This window comes from Paroedura picta, chromosome 10 (assembly GCF_049243985.1).
Source record: "Paroedura picta isolate Pp20150507F chromosome 10, Ppicta_v3.0, whole genome shotgun sequence".
Classification (NCBI taxonomy): domain Eukaryota; kingdom Metazoa; phylum Chordata; class Lepidosauria; order Squamata; family Gekkonidae; genus Paroedura; species Paroedura picta.
In genome coordinates this window covers 29,678,018-29,698,187 of record NC_135378.1, presented here as the reverse complement: position 1 = coordinate 29,698,187, position 20,170 = coordinate 29,678,018, and the positions used below count along the sequence as shown (strand labels likewise).

At 39.4% G+C, this 20,170-nt stretch overlaps 1 protein-coding gene across 3 annotated transcripts in view; it reads right to left on the bottom strand.

Moving 5' to 3' along the window:
• Positions 1–1,218: 1,218 nt before the first annotated feature.
• Positions 1,219–20,170, bottom strand: part of SLAIN2 (SLAIN motif family member 2) — a 38,972-nt gene continuing 20,020 nt past the window's right edge. The window contains exons 6-9 of one of the 3 annotated variants that reach the window (XM_077301912.1): positions 18,598–18,735; positions 12,748–12,825; positions 5,319–5,625; positions 1,219–4,203 (exon numbers count right to left, since the gene is read on the bottom strand). In XM_077301912.1, the coding sequence (XP_077158027.1) occupies positions 4,137–4,203; positions 5,319–5,625; positions 12,748–12,825; positions 18,598–18,735 (590 nt within the window). In that variant the 3' untranslated portion in view covers positions 1,219–4,136. The remainder of the gene's footprint in view (positions 4,204–5,318; positions 5,626–12,747; positions 12,826–18,597; positions 18,736–20,170) is intronic. The other 2 variants (XM_077301913.1, XM_077301914.1) reach the window with 2 other exon arrangements.

Genomic DNA, 20,170 nt, shown 5'->3' with positions numbered 1-20,170 from the left:
TATCTGCAGGAACCTCCAGCGGCTCACATTTTAAAAAAATCACCTGGTTGTTTTTTATACCCCACTTTACACTACCTGAAGTCCCAAAGTGGCTTACAAATACCTTCCCTTTCCCTCCCTGCAACAGACACTCTGTGAGGTAGGTGGGGCTGAGAGCTGAGAAAACTGCTTTGTGAGAACTGCTCTAAGGGGATTTAAGCACGTCCACACATGCTTTGCTGCAAGTTTTTTTTAATTAAAAGAGTTGTAACCTATAACCTGTGCCTAACGTAACAATTTTACCTTAAAAGCAGTTATAAAGCTCTGATTGCAACAGATCCCATTTCCAACTAATTTTTTTTGACTGAAGCCTATAAATCTGGCTTTTTAATAAAATAAACTTTCTGCCCTTCACTGAAGAAGAAATGAAGGAAAGTCACTGATAGCTGAACAGGTAGCGGAGGAAATCCCACTCTGTTTTCAAGTTTACAGGATACTGCAAAGCCAGCAGAAGGGTCCAGTTTAAGAGTAGGAGGGGCAGGATGTAGGACTATGAACACTCCCTGAACAATTTCGCTGGAGGTATCTGTGACAGAAATCCTAAAACTTGCTAAGGTTCAAGAGTGCCAACGTTAGTGTCTAAGCAGGCTGGTTATGTTACTTTGTTATAGCTCTAGTATTGCACTGGAAGTCTAGAGGTTCTCAAGAGGTCCTGAGCTGTGTTGGCCGGTTACTAAGGTACTTTCCAGAGAGGCCTTGGTCTAAGGGAGCTTCAGCAGCATTTCCTCCTTCCTAATCTTTCCCCTAACAAGACTCACTTGGTATTGAAGCTCGGCTAATAGAGAAATGACACTGGGGGACATATTGCAGATCCCACACTCATCCTTTGTACCTGAACAGGGCAGATCCACATGTTAAAACTAGGCTGCTGCTGCTGCTGCTATATCTACTGTGGCTGTATCTCCCACCCTACCCACAGTGTCTGGAAGAAGGTTTCTGCACCGGAGACTGCACACCGGCTGCAAGCTGCAGGCTGGCTTGCCCTGCCTCTTCCTGCTCTTGCATGGAGGAACATTTGGCCCAATGCATCTCAGCCACCCTGGATTTGTGCTCCTGCACGGAAGCAGGGCCAGCGAAGTTCCCAGTGCGGAAACAGACTGAGGCTACAAAGAGAGAATGGATCCCATCATTAAATAAGGAAGATGAAGAGTTTCATTTACCTCAAGAAACTTCAGAAAGTTCATTTTGCATACAAATTTTTATTTTTTCTTCTTTAAAAAAAGGAGCCAGAGTGTTGCAGTAATAATATTTATATTTTTCCTTTTTAACTTTTATTAACACTTAGAAAAACGTTCAAACACTGAGGAGAAAATTAAATAACTTTGGAAGCAGAACTCTTTCTTTTCTGCCTACATACACACAACAATTCTCAGCTGTTGGCACAAAAAATTATCCACATTCATAAAACCCTTACTACTATCATCAAACATAAATTAAGTAAATCATAGGCACTAGTTCATCAAATTCATGTTTTCACGCTTCTTCAATATACCCAAACCTCTAAACACAGAAAGCCCTAGGATGTTCCAGTAATTAACTGGGAACAAGAAGTCTCCTCTAGTAAACTGGCAGTTATCTTCTTTCAGGAATTTTTATTTGTTGAATGTCTATTATGATGTAGCAGCAGAATGTAATATGCCTTCAAGATGACAACAATGGCTGAGCTTTATAAAAACAATTTATGAAATCTAGTCATGTAGCTTGGTTAAGAAGGCAACGAGTTTTCTGAATAAAATAAACGAGTGTTTTCCTAATAAAACAAAAAATTAGCATTTCTTCATCTCTGAAGAATGTGATATCTGATTAGCTAGAGCCAAGTTTTTAATGAGGCAGGATGGAATTACTTAAAATAACTGGGTACCTCATATTGTTTTCTGCTCAGTACTTTAAATAAAATGCACTGTACTAATAGCATATCTCCCTGTTATCACCCCTGCTTCAGTTTTCCTACGTGTTACTGATAGATAAATTTTGGAAAGCAATCTTTATCAGTAGATCTTTGTTTAACTGGGGTGTTAAGATGAAAAGAAAAAAATATATAATTGGCTTCCCACACTATGCTCATGATCCACAAGAATGCTTCTGAAAATCATCTTGTATAAAAATATAGTGTAGGAAGAATTTCTATCTACTTTCAACATTTGTTTATGCGGAAAATCAGAACGCGGTACAGCATTCCCAATTGAGTCTTTCTCGGCAGGTGACACTGCTCAAACCATTCCCAAATTCTGTCTTTAGAGAGTGGAATGAATCCTAGAATTTTTTTCCTAACTAACTCACGTGGGAAGAGGCCCTTCTTTGATCAGTAAGGGAATTAGACCGTTGGAGCTGCAATCCGCTATGAAGAGATCTTGCTCACTTTCCAATTCAAGTAAAATTGCATGGCTTTTAATCCACTAATCTATAGAAACTAGATAAAAATCTGAGTGCTGTGAAATTCCAATATCAAGAACCCTCTTTGTGAAGAGATATTAAAAGTCCATTTTGAGAGGCAGGCACTGACAACGTTTAAATGTGACCTACCAAACCTACGAATGGGATTCTTCAGTCAATACTCAAAAGACTGTAGCTACTTGCTTCATTATGTACTTTGTGACTTCTGCATATTTCCAATTATGCAGAAAGACAGCCCTCTTCATCCACTAAATGAAGAGGCATCCAGAGGCATTTTCTTTTTGAAACTGACCAGCCACCCACCAGCTGTTATCCCATGGCAGGAACACCAAATGAGGAGGGGAGGGCCTTTGGGTATTGGGAGCAGTTTTCCTGCTGTATGGGATATCCTTCCAACAAGGATAAGCAAAGACAGTGTGGCAAGTATTGGTAAATCTGAAAAGCCACCAAAAGAGCTGCATATCTTGTAAACACATGTGGCAGGTTTACCAGCAATGTAAAATATAGGTGTGTAAGGCAAAGTACATGGTTAAAAATACTAACATGGGCACTAACTTTGCAGAAATATTTACAGTTTAAAAATAAACTTAGGAAATCAAAATTTTAAAAGGGTATGGAAAACTCCCTCATACCATGTAATGATACCTACATGAATATATCATTAGAGATCAACAGTACGACTTATTTCCTTGGAGCCTCTAGGTTACAAGTGCATAGTTGGCCTTTCTTCATGCCAAACCAAAGGCATGTTCAGCTGAGTTCCAGGCGACAAGCACTGTGGTGGGATTTCTGAATGGATACTTTTTCGTGTTCAAGGAAACTTGCTGTAAAAAAAGGGACTTCTCAAAACAACATGAGCCATGTATTTAAAAAAACGTGGCTGTGATAGCAAAGGCCATCTTTCCTGAGCCAGGAACTGTAGTAAGGTGTAGAAAGATTGTACAACTGATACGAAGCCCTTTTTGGCAATCCAAATAAAATAGCACAGAACCAGATACGTGAATATAAAAGGATGCAACATATCCCACCCAGGTTAGGGAGAGACCAAATGCATCTGCACTGTGTTTGTTTGTTGTTTTTTTTAAGGTAAAACAACAGCATGGCTTCCCTTCTACTCTTGTAGGGGGACCTCAGAAGTAACTGCCCTATTGTGGCTGCATTTTCTCCATCCAAACTGTCCACAATTGGTTTAAACCATCTCATCAGCATAGTAAAATGTGATGATCCCAATTTTTTTTACTTTGATTAATATGTTAACATGAACATATTTATTCAAACAATGCATTTTGCTGCAATCAAACCAAACCAGATCACATGTGATGCTTTGGAACATTTTAGTTTACTATTTTACATGCTGCTTTTTTTTCTGGATGGACTTTTCTTTGGCATTTTGTTAGGTTAGGTATACGCCCAGATGTTGGCCATTTCATCCATGTGAACATTTGTAACAATTTTTAAGAAGCAAGAAGGGGCTGGGGCTCTCCAGAGGTCAAAAAATTATTAATGTATAAGTGATTTGAGTGATCACAAAGTATCTGATGTTAATGTCATTAAAGTGCTGTTTCATAATCTCTGCCAGTTTGTGCTAATTAAGGACAGAGAGGTCTAGGGATTTACGAACCCCCCAAAGTCTTATCTGAACGGTCTGCATATCGATCTGTCATTTAGCCTGGTGAAGGAGTACCTGCTGAGCTATTTGCAGTTCAGTAGCAGCCATCCTTCCAGCTCTCGTCTTTCATGTTGCTATAGGTTTTGGGTGCTGGCAATGTCCTGAAACATAAAATGTATTCATGTGAAAGCATAGCCATTAGAAAACCATATATGTGCTTAGGCTTCTTAGAAGTTACAATTATTTAACTGAAAGTGTACCTTTTAAGTTAAGAAGTTATGCCTAGCCTGTGTCCCATCAACATGTATTGTTAAATCAAATGTAATAGTTAGGATTTAATTGATGTTAATATTTAGAACCATTTACTGGTGCTGCTGGGAACAAGAACAGGACAAGACATCATAACAAAATAATTGCACCATAAACATCTCCTAAGCATCTTTGCAAAATGGCTATTTTAAAGGCAGTGCACATGGACTCTCTCTGTGTGGTCAGCCACTGGCCAGGGTAACCTGCCCTACAGATACGCAAGACAAAACAAATCCCACTGACATGTACACCGGAGCAAGTCAATTATGACAAGACACGCTACAAAGTGGCAGCCAAAACACAACACTTTGCGAGCAACTATGTTGAAGCATCCGGGCCTCTTCTCTCTCACCAAAGTCAGGTAGCAATGTGAATCATATTCATAAATAGAGAAGAACAGTTTTTTTAATACCCCACTTTCACTACCCAGAGGAATCCCCAAATGGCTTACGAACACTTCATCTCCCCACAACAGGCATCCTGTGTGGTAAAGGTAAAGGTATCCCCTGTGCAAGCACCGAGTCATGTCTGACCCTTGGGGTGACGCCCTGCAGCGCTTTCATGGCAGACTCAATACGGGGTGGTTTGCCAGTGCCTTCCCCACTCATTACCATTTACCGGTTTACTTTATTAGTTCCCAGTTCAGTAGTAAATTGAATACGTTGAGATTTCTGTTCTCAATCCAAAGTGGTTGATGGTGCTTGATCCAACCAGCTTTTTAACTCAATCTTGCCCACTTCTCCTCCTCATTATAGCCTCTATTCCACATTTTGCCAATGCCTGTTTCGTGGTCAAAGAGGTCTCCCTCCTGCCTAAAAAGCGGATTGAATAACCCTATACTCTTAAGAAATGCTTTAAAGAAGGGGGGGATGTAGGCTAACATGCAATACTAGTCTCTCTCTCTCACACACACACACACACACAGTCTTCTCTTGACAGACTGCCTCTGTGATAAGAAGAGACTAACCTGCGAACAGGCTGTGCGAGCTTGCTGCGAGGCACTGGTATGCCCCCAGGGGAAGGGGCACTAGGTCTTGGCAAGCCACTCCTCGTCCCTGCAGGTCTTGTCAGTGTAGCACTGTTGATGCTGTTGCCTGGGCTTGGGGAGGCTGAACTGGAAGCTGCTAAAGGCCCAGGGGAAGAGCTGCTGTGTGAAAGCTGGGGGGGTTCTGGAACAGCAGAACTAGGTCCATGGTTGCTAAATGCCTTCACTGGCTGCCTCAGAGCCAGGGGAGATGGTGCTGCTGGAGACCGGAATTTACTGGGAGGAGGTACTGGAAAAATCATCAAAGTAAAAAAAAGTCATTTCACAGACAAAGTAGCAAAACGCATTAAAAACAGCAGAACCTGAAAGGCACTCGCTATATGCTACATACTTACTCAGTTTCAGCCAGCTTATTAGAAAAAAAGAATTACTGTAAGCCTGCTTCCTGCTTACAGAGCTGAAGGGCTTATCAAATTGATGTTAGTAGTACAAAAGATGAACTTCCATCAGTCACAGAAGCCATTTTGCATCCATCACAACGGCTTCAGCAAGAGCAGGTTCCTTACCTGTAAGCGGTGCTCTCTGAGCAGTCCTCTGTAGAGTCATACTACAGGAACTCTGTGCCAAGCAAAACCCAGAACTTTCAAAGCTACGCTAAAAGAAACTGGGAGCCTAGGCCTGGCCAACCTGAGGGGAGGAGCACTAACACGCATGCCTCCCGGCTCAGTTCCTCCCCAGAATGACAGAGCATTCTACAGTATGGAAGGAGGATGGGATAGAGGCCTCTGAGGAAATAACAGTGGCATACTTGATGGTACAAACTAATGAGACTAGGAAAAGAGAAATGAGAACTCTCCTGCCAAATATGGCATTTATTCTTGCCTGAGCACCTGCAACATGGTTCTTGACAAAAGATCAAGCTGCTAAATTATACATCTGGTAAACAACAAGAGTCCAGTAGCACCTTAAAGATTAACAATGTTTGTGGCAGGGTATCTGAAGTGAGCAGTGACTCATGAAAGCTCCTACTCTGCCATGCATTTTGTTAGTTTTTAAGGTGTTGGTAGACTCTTGCTTTGATAGCAACTTCTCTTTTCCTGATTAAGATGGGTAGCCATGTTAGTCTGTCTGTAGCAGTAGAAAACAGCAGCTACTCTTGTAGAGTGAGCGGAAACTGAAATGAGGAATAGAGGATATGACAGCTGATAATAAGGCCCAATGGGAGATATTATCCAGTACAACTCAGGCAAAACTTCTTTGCGCATCCCTCCACAGGAAGAAAGAAGTCCTTCCTAAGATGAAATGTTTGTATACAAAGTCCAATGCTCTGCAAATGTCTAGAGAAGGCAAAACTAGTTACTGGTTAAAATGAAAGCGGGAGATCTTAGGCAGGAAAATGATACCAGCACACAGGACAGCTTGGTTCTGGTTGAAGTACAAAAATAGATATTTGTTGCCTTGCATACATCATTGTAATACAGAACAATTCCCATGAGCTCCTGCCAGCGCTTGCTGGCAGGGGCTCATTGTAGTCCATGGACAGGGGTAGTCAAACTGCAGCCCTCCAGATGTCCTTTCATACATGGTCTGAAGACAGACATTTCCCAAATGCACCAATCATACATTTGGAATAGGGATTACAGGATACTAACCATCTACATTTAAAGTGATCTTCAACAATTAAACCCAGCATACATTCATGATTGTATGTGGGGATTTTATGGAGCGTTTTGTGTTGTAAGCCACCATGTTTGGAAAGCAGTGGGATATAAGTCTAATAAATGATTAATCACACAGAAAACATGTCACACCACCCCTTTAAAAGATCCAGGAAGTACTGCTACAGCACACCGAAATGTGCATGCTTCTTTAGGCCAATGTTCCCAGGAAGTTCCCAGGAACTGCAAACTCCTAACAGAAACTTCTGATCTGAGCTCTTTATTCAAGTTATTACAAGAGGAAGCCTCGTTTTACTATTTTTAAATAAAACATCAGTCAAAGGAGAAAATAATTGTGTAGAAAGACAAAATGTTGATGGTAACTCTTCTTTGAACATTTTGGGGGAAGTTATTATACAGCAGCACTCTGAAATTAGACACTGATGAACTGAAAGTGGGTACGAGGTTCAAAAGGGCAACTAGAATGAGTTGTTTTGGAAACGTCAATTCCATGAACTATAAGAACTTCTAAATGAAGGGAGTTGTATGTCTGAGCGTTCTCATATGTAACTACAGGTTTATAAAGCTCTTGAATCTGTAACAAAATGTCATATACCTCCGGCACAGTACAAAGAGAGATTTCTTATAAAAGATGCATACAGCTTGCTGAACAATACAGATGGACTAAATGGATTTATAGATGGATGTATGGATATCATAAGACCAAAATCTGTGAGATTTCTCTAGGTTAATGCAGCCTCTATTTTTTTTAATAGATTTCTGTCAACCTTTCTTTCCGTATGACCCAGGCTATTCTATCAATGGGCCTTCACATCCAAGCTGACATTGTACAATACTTCAGTTATCACTATACCACACTGCCAACGCATTGCATGCAGCTGTGAACTTTGCTGGAACAAAAAGGTCTTTTGCAAGTAGCAGCACGTGGCTCAAAGAAGAATCTCTTTGTTTGAGATCCAAGCCATGACCAGCATGATGCAGTTATTAATAGACTCCCCAGTTAATTCCAATCAAAATGAAAGGTCTTTGCCAGAGAACATCTTCCCATACCCACATCTGATCCTCTTCAGCACCACCGACTTTTAGGTAAGAATCATGCAGCACACTGACTTTTGGCTCTTTGCTCAAGGCAGAATTTTTTCAAAGGAATAGGAGGTTAATGGAAGCATGCAGAGAGTTTCTTTGAATAATCCTAAACCAACAGGCAAATACACATACCACTACTGAGCTAATTATTTTAAAGGGTATGCAAATCAAACTGCATCACACAGTGCAAACTGAACATGTCAAGAAGTCATTACTTTGAGAATTTACAGTATACAAAACACTGCTGTCTAAATTGTGTTATGTGGCACAGACCCAAAGAAGCAAAAAATATTGTCAGTCCAGGACAATATCCATGGATATAGTACCAAGAACCTCAGCAAGGCTGATACGTTATCCATTCTTAAGTGGAAAGGAAGGTTTCAGAAACAACAGCAACACACAAAAAAAATCTACCTCAGGAAGGAAAATAGCAAATCTGTGAAGCTTCCTGAATGACTAAGTAGGTCTGTTTCACCCTCAGAACCCAGAATAGTTTTTAAAAGGTAGTTTATTCTGCATCAGCTCTTTGCTTAGGTTTCCAAGACTTTGCACATTCAGGTAATTTTTGTTCTAGAAAGTGTACTGCCTAGCCACTTATACTCTGGGCTTCCAAATGTCATACTGGATGAAAAGATTCTATTAAAAGACCTTGGAGTGGAACTTTCCCAAAGATTACAACTAGACCGTCCATTAAACATCAGATCAGGCTTTCTCAACTAGAGTTTCATGAAACCCTGGGGTTTCTTTACAGTCCTGGAAGGGTTTTCTGAATGGACGGGTGTTAATTATCGCAGCCCACCTACCCCTCCCAAAATGGCCAATGATGGGCCTGGAGGTGGTGGGCTGGGGAGGGGCCCCTGGTGGGCATGTACACACTTCCTAACCAGAAACTGCATGCGCACACCACTTCTTGGGTTTCTTGAAGCCTGAAGAATGTTTCAGGGGTTTCTCAACAGTAAAAAGCCTGGAAAAGGCTGCACCAGACCAATACCACACAACAAAAAAGCTTAGGCATGAGAAAATCTAATGTATTTCTCCTTATTTTGCAGTCAGTGGACAGACTGGTCAAGAATTGTGGGTCTATGAGGAGTGGGAACCATGATATTGAACAACATGGCCCAAAGCAGTATGATTGCCAGTCATGCGATTTCAAATGCTGCTCATTTAAATATATGCAATATTTATGTCCTATCAAACCTAGGCTATTTTTACTGCTTTAACAATATATAAAATACATCATTATAAGTTATTTAGCATATAAAAAGCAATTTTTACATTTATAGGATTAAAAAGTTAAAAATGCCTTAGGTTTGCACAAGCACAACAGCAAATACTTGATAGAAAATTGTAAACTGATATATCCTATATGCGTGTACCTTAATTTTTGCTACCTGGTTAGACAGCTTTCAGAGTCTTCCTCTGAGGCTTTGGTGCAATTTCTGCCCCACCTCCTTCTGATCTTTTTTCCCTCCAACAAGTTAGAGCAGTAAGCTACTGGCTACTCAGTCTGTGGGTATATGTTTGATCGTGGTCTGAAGGAGAGGTGAAAATATCGACCACAAGGTCAACCACAAGTCAGGTCAAAATGACAACAGAAGGCACGCAGTAGCTGAAAAGCAATGAAAGTCCAGCATGCTCCCCTCATGAAGTTTAGGTATCCTTCTAGGTATTGGAATATATCTTGGATATCTAGAACATCCTACCCCACACCCCCATCTTTAGAAATAATTATTTCATAGGAAGTTTGTTTCTGGTTCTTTCAAAATTTCCATTGGAAAAATTGGGGAGGCCTCAGGGAGAACCCTCCTTTTCCATTCCCCCGGACCTCCACAGCTCGAGTCTGGTTACATCTAATAAGCATTATTACGAATCAGCAAACTATATTCGATTAAGCTCCTGAAGTATGAGGAAAAGAATTCCCCCCACTCTCTAGACCTATTATGCAGACCCAGGGCTGTATGAATTTATATCCATTAGTCTTTTTCTGAAGATGTCATAAAGCATTGAGCTCAAAATAAAATTTCAGTTACTTGCTAGTAACCTACAAACACTGAAACCATCTCCAGTCCTAGTCTCATGCTCCTCAAGTAGGTAAAATATCAGTGATGAACACAACCATTTTATATGCAAACCTAAGACAAAAATATAATGACATTCAGAATCTGCTACCTTGAACAAGGCTACCTCATTCCTTACTTAATTTTGTTATGTTCCATGAAGATTTGTGACAACAGAAAAATGACATTTAATAGAAGCCTGGAAAGTATGTGAGCTGAGGTACCAACATTCCTTAGCTGCAACACCTATTTGGTCATCAAGATCCCAGGAGGAACACATGGTTACAATAAATCTTCCCAAAAAAGGTGACCCCGTATAAAGATTAAAACCTGCTAAGACTTTTCTCAGATTCCTGCATGAACACTGGAGAAGTCACTGGTTATTTTATAAGTTATCATTTTATTTTATTTATTTTTATTTTTTTAGATTTATATACCGCCCTCCCCCCCGAAGGCTTATATACCGCCCTCCCCGAAGATATTAAGAATTCATTATATGAATGAATTCAAACAGATGACAAATTTACCACACATTTGCATCAACTACACAACTGACATAGGGAAAGTTATATTCCTGCTTAATAATTTTCTCTATCAACAGGTTCTTTCAACAGCAAGGGGAATATCTGAACACTTTCTTCCCACCTGAAGCTAAAAAATCTATGCAGCAGGCAGTTAATAGATTATACATCTACTACCCTTCAGAAGCCTAGAAATATCCTGAAAAGGTCAAGATAACCCTTGAGGGTTATCACAAGTGAAATCTATAAGGCAGGCATATGCTTGCTTTAAAAGAAGGGAGCGTAGTGTGAAACAATAATCAGCCTCTCGTTTATGTATAGCTCTTGGACAAACCCCTTCACTAAGCACAAATCTGCAACCTACTTACAAAACAGGAGTAATTTCAAACTGTACTAAGATCCTTGAAAGATGCTACCTGCATATTTTGCAAGAGCTTTTGCAAATCAGAACAAAGCACTCTTTAAAATACCTTGCTGAGAAATGTGAGAAGAACACAGATTACATACAGAGATTATGCATATTGGGTAAGATCCAGATTCCCAAGCGGAGAGCTGACTGTAGCTTGTGGAAGCAATCTTTCCACCACCCAAACCTTCTATAATCTCTAAAAATTTGCTTGTAGAAACTCTTGGAAATACTGTGAGATGCGTCACAGGTAGCTCCTTTCCATGACATTTGTGGATGTCCGGAGCCAATCCTATAAACACACATTGGTAACAGAGGAGTGGTCCTGCAGGATTGAACACCTAGAAAGAGTTAGATCAATAGGCCTTCCACCTGCTGGGTAGGGAGTTTCCACCTATAAGGAGGGGTCGTGTGGCTCAGTGGTACAGCACACACTTTGTTGTAGTTTCAACTGCTGACATCTTCAGACAAAAAGTTGTCGGATGACAGATATTAAGAAAGCCTTTTTTCTGCATGAGAACCTAGACAGCAATTGTCAGTCTGACTTGGTATAAGACAGTTCCACATGTTTATAACAAGTGTTTATTTAAGCCATGTGGGCATAGTTTATTAAAAATCTAGACAACATAGTGGATTTAGCTTTTGCCTAAACCGACAACCTGATCAAAAGAAGCTTTTAATTTCCTGAAAGAATGCAAGAGCTCCAGATCTGAAGAATTTCATCCGGCTGTTAAAAAATAATTCACAAAGAAAAATGTATGATAGTGTCAACTTTTAAAAAAGACAATGAAAGATGCTGTCTAAAAATGGATGAGCCTTTGACAGTGTTAAGACTATTACCAAATACATACCCCTTCAAAACAAAAACCATCTGAATTATGCTCCATATTAACTATTCTGAGGGTTGAAATTGTTGAGTTATGTCAGCAGTAGACAGATTTAGTCAAAATAAGAGAACCAGTCAGTAGTTTTCTATGTTTCAAGATAGCACACAATTTTTTTTCAGCTCAATGCCTTGAAATTAAGACATCATCAGCTAGGCATGGAGCTTCACAAAGACCATTTATGCACTGGAGGTTTCATGCCGGCCTGCAGGCTGGAGTTTTAGTCATGGCAGGTTGCCCCACCTCTTCCTGCACCCACATGGGGGAGCATTTGGACTGGTTCACCTCATCCGGTCCGGATTTGTGCTCCTGCATGGGAGCTGGGGCAGTGAAGTTCCCAGTGCATAAACGGTCAAATACAAGCTATGGCAAGAGAAGCGACTAATGGACTGTGCTCCAAACTAATGTACACCATTCAATTCTGCTTCTACAGTAAAGAGACAAGTAATTAAATTCCAACACAATTGGCATTACTTCCCCTCTTAAGAAATAAACAGTCTTGTACATACCTAAAGCAATGGTTATCATTAATTTTAAGATTTGGGACTTTAAGAGTTCACTTTCGTAAGAATCAAAGCCTTCCTTCATAGCTTAAGATTCTAATAGCTAACATCTGAAGATTGTCGCAATCTCTGTATAGAACTTACAATATTGTATTCACCAACAAATGTGCTTATTGTTAGTCTTCACATGCAACATTTGAATTGCAGATGTTTAAACCAAGGGTTTTTTTTCCTGAGTTTTGCGGGAGCTCAATAAGAGGCTATAAGCTAATTACCTCCTTTGGCAGCTGGAGTATGAAGTAGCTGTTTGGTTTTGAAGGCAACACGGGGCAAATTTTTCTGCCTTTGCAGAGCTGTTGAAACAAAGACATGTTATATTTGTCTAAAGACAGAAGATACAATTCAAAATTCACTAGATTTTAGGACCGTATCTGCCTACGAAGCACCAGGAAGCAAAAAAACTGATGAACAGCAGAAAAGCTTTCAAAGTTGTTATAGCTCCAGTAGCAGCAGTTGAAAGAGAAGAAGTGATGCTCACCACACCATAAAGGATTGCAAAGCTAAGTGTGTCAGAAACTTTGTACAACAAAATGCGTTATGGGTCTCAGCAGGCAAAAAGCTTCTTGCAGGCCAAAACTGAAGAAGGCAAAATAGTCCATACACCCAAAGGGAGAACAAACCACCAGCCAAACATGCCACAGCCAAACCAGTGCAAAGTTACACTGAAAACTCAACGTAGTGAGCTGTCAAATTTAATTCCCAACCTAGGGGAGTTTCATATCAAATAGTCATCTTTGGAAGGTAGCTTCTTTCTCCAGAAACTCTTCAACCCTAAAAACTGATCTTGAAAAAAAAAATCATAGTGGATTTTTAGATGTGCTTTCCTAACCTGATGTTCTCTTTCTTTAAAAAAAATGAGAAATTACCCAGCACTGCAGTTTGTTAAATGAGATAGAACAATATGTGTGGATTCCTCTATAGACCGTTTATGCACTGGAGGCTTCATGCCAGGCTCCAGGCTGGAGTTTTAGTTGTGGCAGGTTGCCCCACCTCTTCCTGCACCCACACGGGGGGGCATTTGGCCCGGTGCTCCTCATCCGCCCCTGATTTGTGCTCCTGCACGAAAGCTGGGGTAGTGAAGTTCCCAGTGTGTAAACGGTCTAAGAGAGGAAGACGCAAAGTCTCAGCAGTAAACCTTCAACCAAAACAAGATGCAGAGAATAATTGTAAGGAGGTCTATTCGGAATCCTACCCAGATTCAATGGGGCTTGCTCAAAGGATAATAGCACTGGCAGTATCTTAAGATATCAGACAACCTACAGCCTGCCTAAGTGTAAAGTCAGAGCTTTACAGGTATAACATTTCTAGAACCTATGGGCAAGACCTGCTTCAAAGCAAAACTAAGGGCAATCCTGGACCTTGAAAATCCAGACTAAAGCCAGGTTCTTCACATTATTTTTATACGCCCATACAGCATCCATTTAACACAGGTTAGTATGCTCACACAATAACCAACTTGAGAAAGGGGGGGGGGAAGGGAACTGCATGCAAGAGTGGGATGCTATGGCCTGATCTTGATCCTTTAACTCAGGTTCACTCTGAATGAAGCCTCAGAGCTCAAACCTGTTCCTCACAATTACCAAGATTTATGTTTAAATTGAGCAATAGTGCACAAACAGCTTTAAGAAGAACCCTTTGGCAAAGCACTGAAAATTGGCCATTACATTTTTGAAAGTACAAAACAGTTTATACACCAAGAGCCTCTCACTTTTCTCTGATTTTCCTTCCCATTTCTCCTCAACAATAGGAAGAAAATTTCAGTAGATGCCTGAAGCAAAATACAAATGCTATAGCATGGGGGGGGGGGGATGATACGAACCCAGTTGCCAAAGTGAAGCACAAAGTGGTAACTTTTTTTGCATATGGACTATTAAATTTCAGGGATCAGAAATCCATTTTAGGTCACTAATATTAACATTAACATGGTATTTACCCAGCATAAGCAGCCACATATCGCTTAACCTATGGCTTCTCTTTAAGAAGAAGAGAAGAAGAAGAAGAGTTGGTTCTTATATGCTGCTTTTCCCTACCCAAAGGAGGCTCAAAGCGGCTTACAGTCACCTTCCTATTCCTCTCCCCACAGCAGACACCCTGTGAGGGAGGTGAAGCTGAGAGAGCGCTGATATCACTGCTCGGTCAGAACAATTTTATGAGCGCCGTGGCAAGCCCAAGGTCACCCAGCTGGTTGCATGTGGGGGAGCGCAGAATCGAACCCGGCATGCCAGATTAGAAGTCCACACTCCTAACCACTACACCAAACTGGTGTAGAAAGGAATAATAAATATACAGTATAATAAATAATAAATATACAGTTCATAATCCAGCATTACAGAAGGTAAAAATAGTTATGCTGGACAAGATCACAGGCACATCCAAGTACACACCTCTGCCTTGAAGAATGGCCAGCCCTGATGCATTCAGGAAGCTCAAAAGCACAGCATGACTGAAATTGCTGTCCATTTTCTACCCAGTATGAGGGAAGCATATGGGAACCATGCTTGCGCATGGTGGCTCCTTTTTATCACTACAAAAAACTGAATGGGGTTGCCTAACGTGAATGTATGTGTATGCATATTTAAAAATTAACTAACATGTCATCCTGAAATAATTTTAATGCTTTTTTTAAAGATAGTATTTTATCACACAGGTTCTAATTTATTAGCTGCCTTTGAGGGCAAAATAGTGGGGTAATTGTTTTGTAAAGACAATGTTGTCAATGAATTGCACATAACTTGCATATGTTATGTCCTTCTGTAAACCAGTAACTTTCAGGCAACCCCAAATTCTGGTGGATGGAGAGAATAATTTTTTCTTTCTTTCACCATACCACCTCATTTAGCAATTCCTCATGCATGCCTTCCAGCCTTAATCCATCCCACCCCAGTTAGTAAGGCCAAAACTCACAAAAAAGATGCTCCAAACTCAGATCATCTTTGTCAAAAATTGCTTGACCTGAAGCATATCCTTGTGGACTAAATACAATATATATTTCAAGCCATGGGTACACTATAGATCTGTTGCATTCTATTTTTAATAGAAATTCACAACTCCTAGCATTGAATTTTTACTTTCAAATGTACAAAGCTGGTTTTCAAAGAGCTTTCTTTCTACCAAAGTTAATTTCCAGGTTCAGCAAACTGAGATCCCCATCAGTATATATGAGATGTTAGATATCTTTGTCCCAAAGCACCTATAATGAATTTCATGTTTGTTATAAAATTACTCAGTTGTTTGTTTCACCATCCTGAATGTTTGGTGTAATTTACATGCCTAGGCCATCTCACTGTCTCCAGATACGTTATGAACAAATTTATTACTGGCTCTAATATAGATACTTGGTGTTACAGTGACTACTTTCCAGTCCTCAGAGTAAAGAGGCTGATTTTAGTGCTGAGTTGTATATATTAATAGCAAATACATGCATAAGCACAATAAAATCTAAGATGGAACTAAGAGGCAGCAGAGAAATATTTGCACAGTATTTGTAAGATTGGTTCTATCCAAGACTGGCCCGTGGATTGTTAAATAAAAATGTCACACTTGGGACATGACAAACCCAACAGAAGCTGCCAACTTATATGACAAAGACAGGACTTTCTCTATTATCTATCAGAGGAAGTACTTAAAAAAACAAAAAACAAAAACAAAAAAGTTTTATTTTCTTACAGTATTTAAGAAATATCCCAGAAGATGAACAGGGACTTCTTCTTCAATTACCTCATCACCAGGCATCATTAGAGTTGATCTATAACTATATTATTATTCAATTATTTTTAAATCCGCTTGATCAGCATTGGAAGGCAGTAGGCAGGGTTATTTTTGCCTCTGCCATCATGTAAGTATGTTTCCATTGCCTGAGTTGAATCCAGAAAGTTTCAGTTCAATTCTGTCCAATTCTCCTCCTTAATACAACTTACAGGTGCACATGCTATGTTCTAACTTTGCAAGTACAGTCTTTTTGGGTGGTCAAAGAGTGGTCATTCATCAGCTGAAAAGCTGGATGCAAGCCAGTGAAACAAACAGCTTTATCTGTAATTTTTGTACAGGTTTTAAATTTATTGATGAGGGTATGTATGTATGTATGTATGTATGTATGTATGTATGTATGTATGTATGTATGTATGTATGTATGTATGTATGTATAAACCAACCTACCTACCTCTGGAAAAAGTTTCATGTACATTTAAGGACTACCAATGGAATGCAGGGAAAAAATACAATAACACACACCATTCACTGAGACCTAGGTTCCCAAACATTCTCAAATCCGGTTCAAAAGAAAGATGGATACCTGTTCCTGTCTGCCTTAGAAATCTAGAGAAATCTAGAGTAACGTGGAGTTAACTGCTATCTTCAGACTGGCAACATTCAGTAGGAGAAAAGTAGGGGCAATGATGAAAACTCCATAAGTATCATTTATCATTCATCCATAACTTAAATGTAAATAAAGTCTGAACAGTGTGGAAAGCAATGAAAGTGAACAAACTCCATTAACTATGGACAGCTTCAAAGGCTCAACCATTTTCTAGGCATTGCTACATGTGTTAATGAAAAATGTGTGTATTTAAACCATCATGAGACTCTCATGGATACATTTCTGGTCACTAATATTAGCAACTGCAGCTTCCCACGGTGTAAATTAGGAGTTAAAAGAGAGGCAAAGCTGGCCTTAGGTGGAAACAAAAGCAGCCTTGCCAAGTTAAGCTCATGCAGAATGGCAGTTTAGGGAAAGAACATGTGTAGTGTTTGCAGAAGAAACATCCAGTGAAGGCCCAGTAAACCAAAGCACAAATGTAAGAATAATTAAGGCTTGTGTACATAAAACTGCCAGAAAATATACTTGTTACATCTGTGTATTCCTTCCAAAGTAAAATTTAGTCCTAAAATATATAGGCAGTTTATGAAGAAGGTATTTGAATAAAGAAGACAAGATTTGTACCACTTTTTAAACAAAGGAAATTATGCACAGGAAGTGCAAAGTCAGGTTAATATTTCTGATAACACACCATAAGTTTCTTTACGAACAAGCTGATTATCTGGCAATGAGTATATATAAAATTCCTTATTCCATATCTTTGCTCTTAGCAAAGCAGCATGTTTAAACAAGGCTATTAGCCTTTGATCCCACATTCATGTTACTATAGATCAATGGATTACATACAGTAATTTAAAATTTATCCCAGGGGAAAAGGCAATGCTAAGAGTGCCCCTCTCCCGCCCAGAAGAAGCTTAAAAAGTAAAAACATCTTCCATGTAAAAATATTACTTTGAAAATATATTTGTTTACTTTCTTGTGAAAACTCAAGATGGAAATGAAATCATAATTATTTCTCAGTTGGATGAAGGGGCTGCTCCAATCAGTTCTTGAGCATAAGTACTGGACACCAATATGAATTCCCAACTATTTTAAAATTTATATTTCACCTTTTGGTCTGCATACACACAAAGCAGCTAAACTTAAGTTTCACATCAGTATTTTCAGCCTCACATCTGTTGAAGAGAATTATCATAAGTAATAAAAATCTTGGCTTGCTTTTTATATCAGAGTCACTCATCAGATAGTGTGTAACACTGAAATTGAGCACCGGCAAGATGAAAAATCTGACACTCTTTATCAACACATTTTCATTTTTGTAATGAAAGAATAAAACTGTGTTGGTGCACAGCAGAAGGTAATTTAGTATACCTTATGATTTCTTGCTTTGGGATACTGCTTGATAATGAAAATCAGACTTCGTTTACATAAAAATGAGCAGTGTCATTTGCTAAAATCCATTGCTTATGGAATAATTAACCAAGGGACTATTGGTTTCCATGTAGAAAACTAGAGTGTAAGGTATAATACCAATAACAAGTGGTACCTTGAGACAACTCTATGCACACTACACCATTAAGAACTGCATTTGGAAAACACCTCACTTGCTTAAGATGCATTAGATTTGGACAGGTGGTTATTACTAGCATGAAATATCTAATTCCTTTACCATGAAACTGTAAACACATAGCTACCATTTGCAGCTGGTGTTCAGAAGCTGTGTTTACAGCATCACTGTAAAGATACTTACTGGCTGAGGGTTGCGGTTGAATACGAGGTATTCCTCCATTTGGCACTTGAAAGTTTGAGTCACTTCTACTGTTTTTCACAGACTCAACTTGGATGTTAGATGTCCTGGACAGGTTTGGAAGACTACGCCTTAGTTTTTCTGTATTGAGAAAAGATAAGAACACCACAACATACCATCTGATGCAGAAGACTCAACCATAATACCCACCTTGATGATCCATAATCCATCTCCTGAGACAAACCAAATCTGCCACAAACACACATAGCATAACATAATGTAAATATGATTGCCCAGCAATCTTCTGTATGTGTGTTAAGTGCCAGCAAGTCACTTCAGACTAATGGCGACCCTGCAATATTACTAAAATTACATTTAGAAAACTAATTATTTAAGTGCGATTTTTTTGTTTCTGTGTTATGTTATAGTTTGGGACTGTTTTGTCATTTCCTGACTCTGTTTTGATTATGTCTGTGTTAAATTTAAAATATATATACTTGAAGCACTGGCAGGGGACAGAAAAAAATAACACTGAACTTTTGGTTTCTGCTGTGGGAGTTAGGATTTAAAGTATGGAAATCATACTGTTAGGCCTGTGAAATATAATACGGAGAAGCAGGGACACGAATATTTTCATTAATGTATTATCTAGGAGATGCCTGCCATTCCTGATTTCAAAAATTAAACATTTGTATTAGCTAAAAGGCACTTAAGATCTGGAGGATTTGATACTTTCTATTTAATATAGTCTACCATAATTAACTAGCATTCCTCTTCAAGATGGAACGCACCAGTTATTTAGCCAAATTATCATCAGAGAGGGTATTAAATATTCTATCCAGCTGAAACTGAAAAATTATTTAGACATGAAAAATGATCATAGACAATGAACATCACATTAAAATGAGTGGTGAATTTTCATTGGGTTTGTTTACTGTATTTGCTCCTATACATGGTTAAATACAAATACAGTTGTATACCATGTAAAAGGCCATAGAAAACTGATCACGGAAATCAGTTATGAGATTAACTAACAAGTTTGGTTGACAAACCAATTAATGATAAATTGCATAACCTGACTGAGATGGCTGCAGGAGGGCCTAACATTATGACAATGAATATAGCACCTTGAGCCTCCCTCAGTTCGACTAGTACCAAGAATTGCAATAGATGAATCTTGCTTTATCAGGTTAAGTGACTTGCCATAAAACCAGTCATCTCAATTAAGGAATACGAGTGCAGATATTCAACGGACTGGTAGTAAGGGAGCTTCCTTGGCTGCTTTTGATGTAGCTCTAAGGCTAAAGAGGATTTATTTTCTTAACTCAGACGATTTACACACTGGATGTTTCATGCCGTGATGCAGGCTGGAGTTTTAGTTGTGGCAGGTTGCCTCACCTCTTCCTGCACCTACACGGGGGAGCATTTGGCCCAGTGTACCTCATCCACCCCCAATTTGTGCTCCTGCATGGGAGCTGAGGCAGTGAAGTTCCCAGTGCGTAAATGGTGACAGATTAGGTGAAACAAGTTTTCCATGCTTTACCACATACCAGTTATACATTTACTGTGTGGTTTG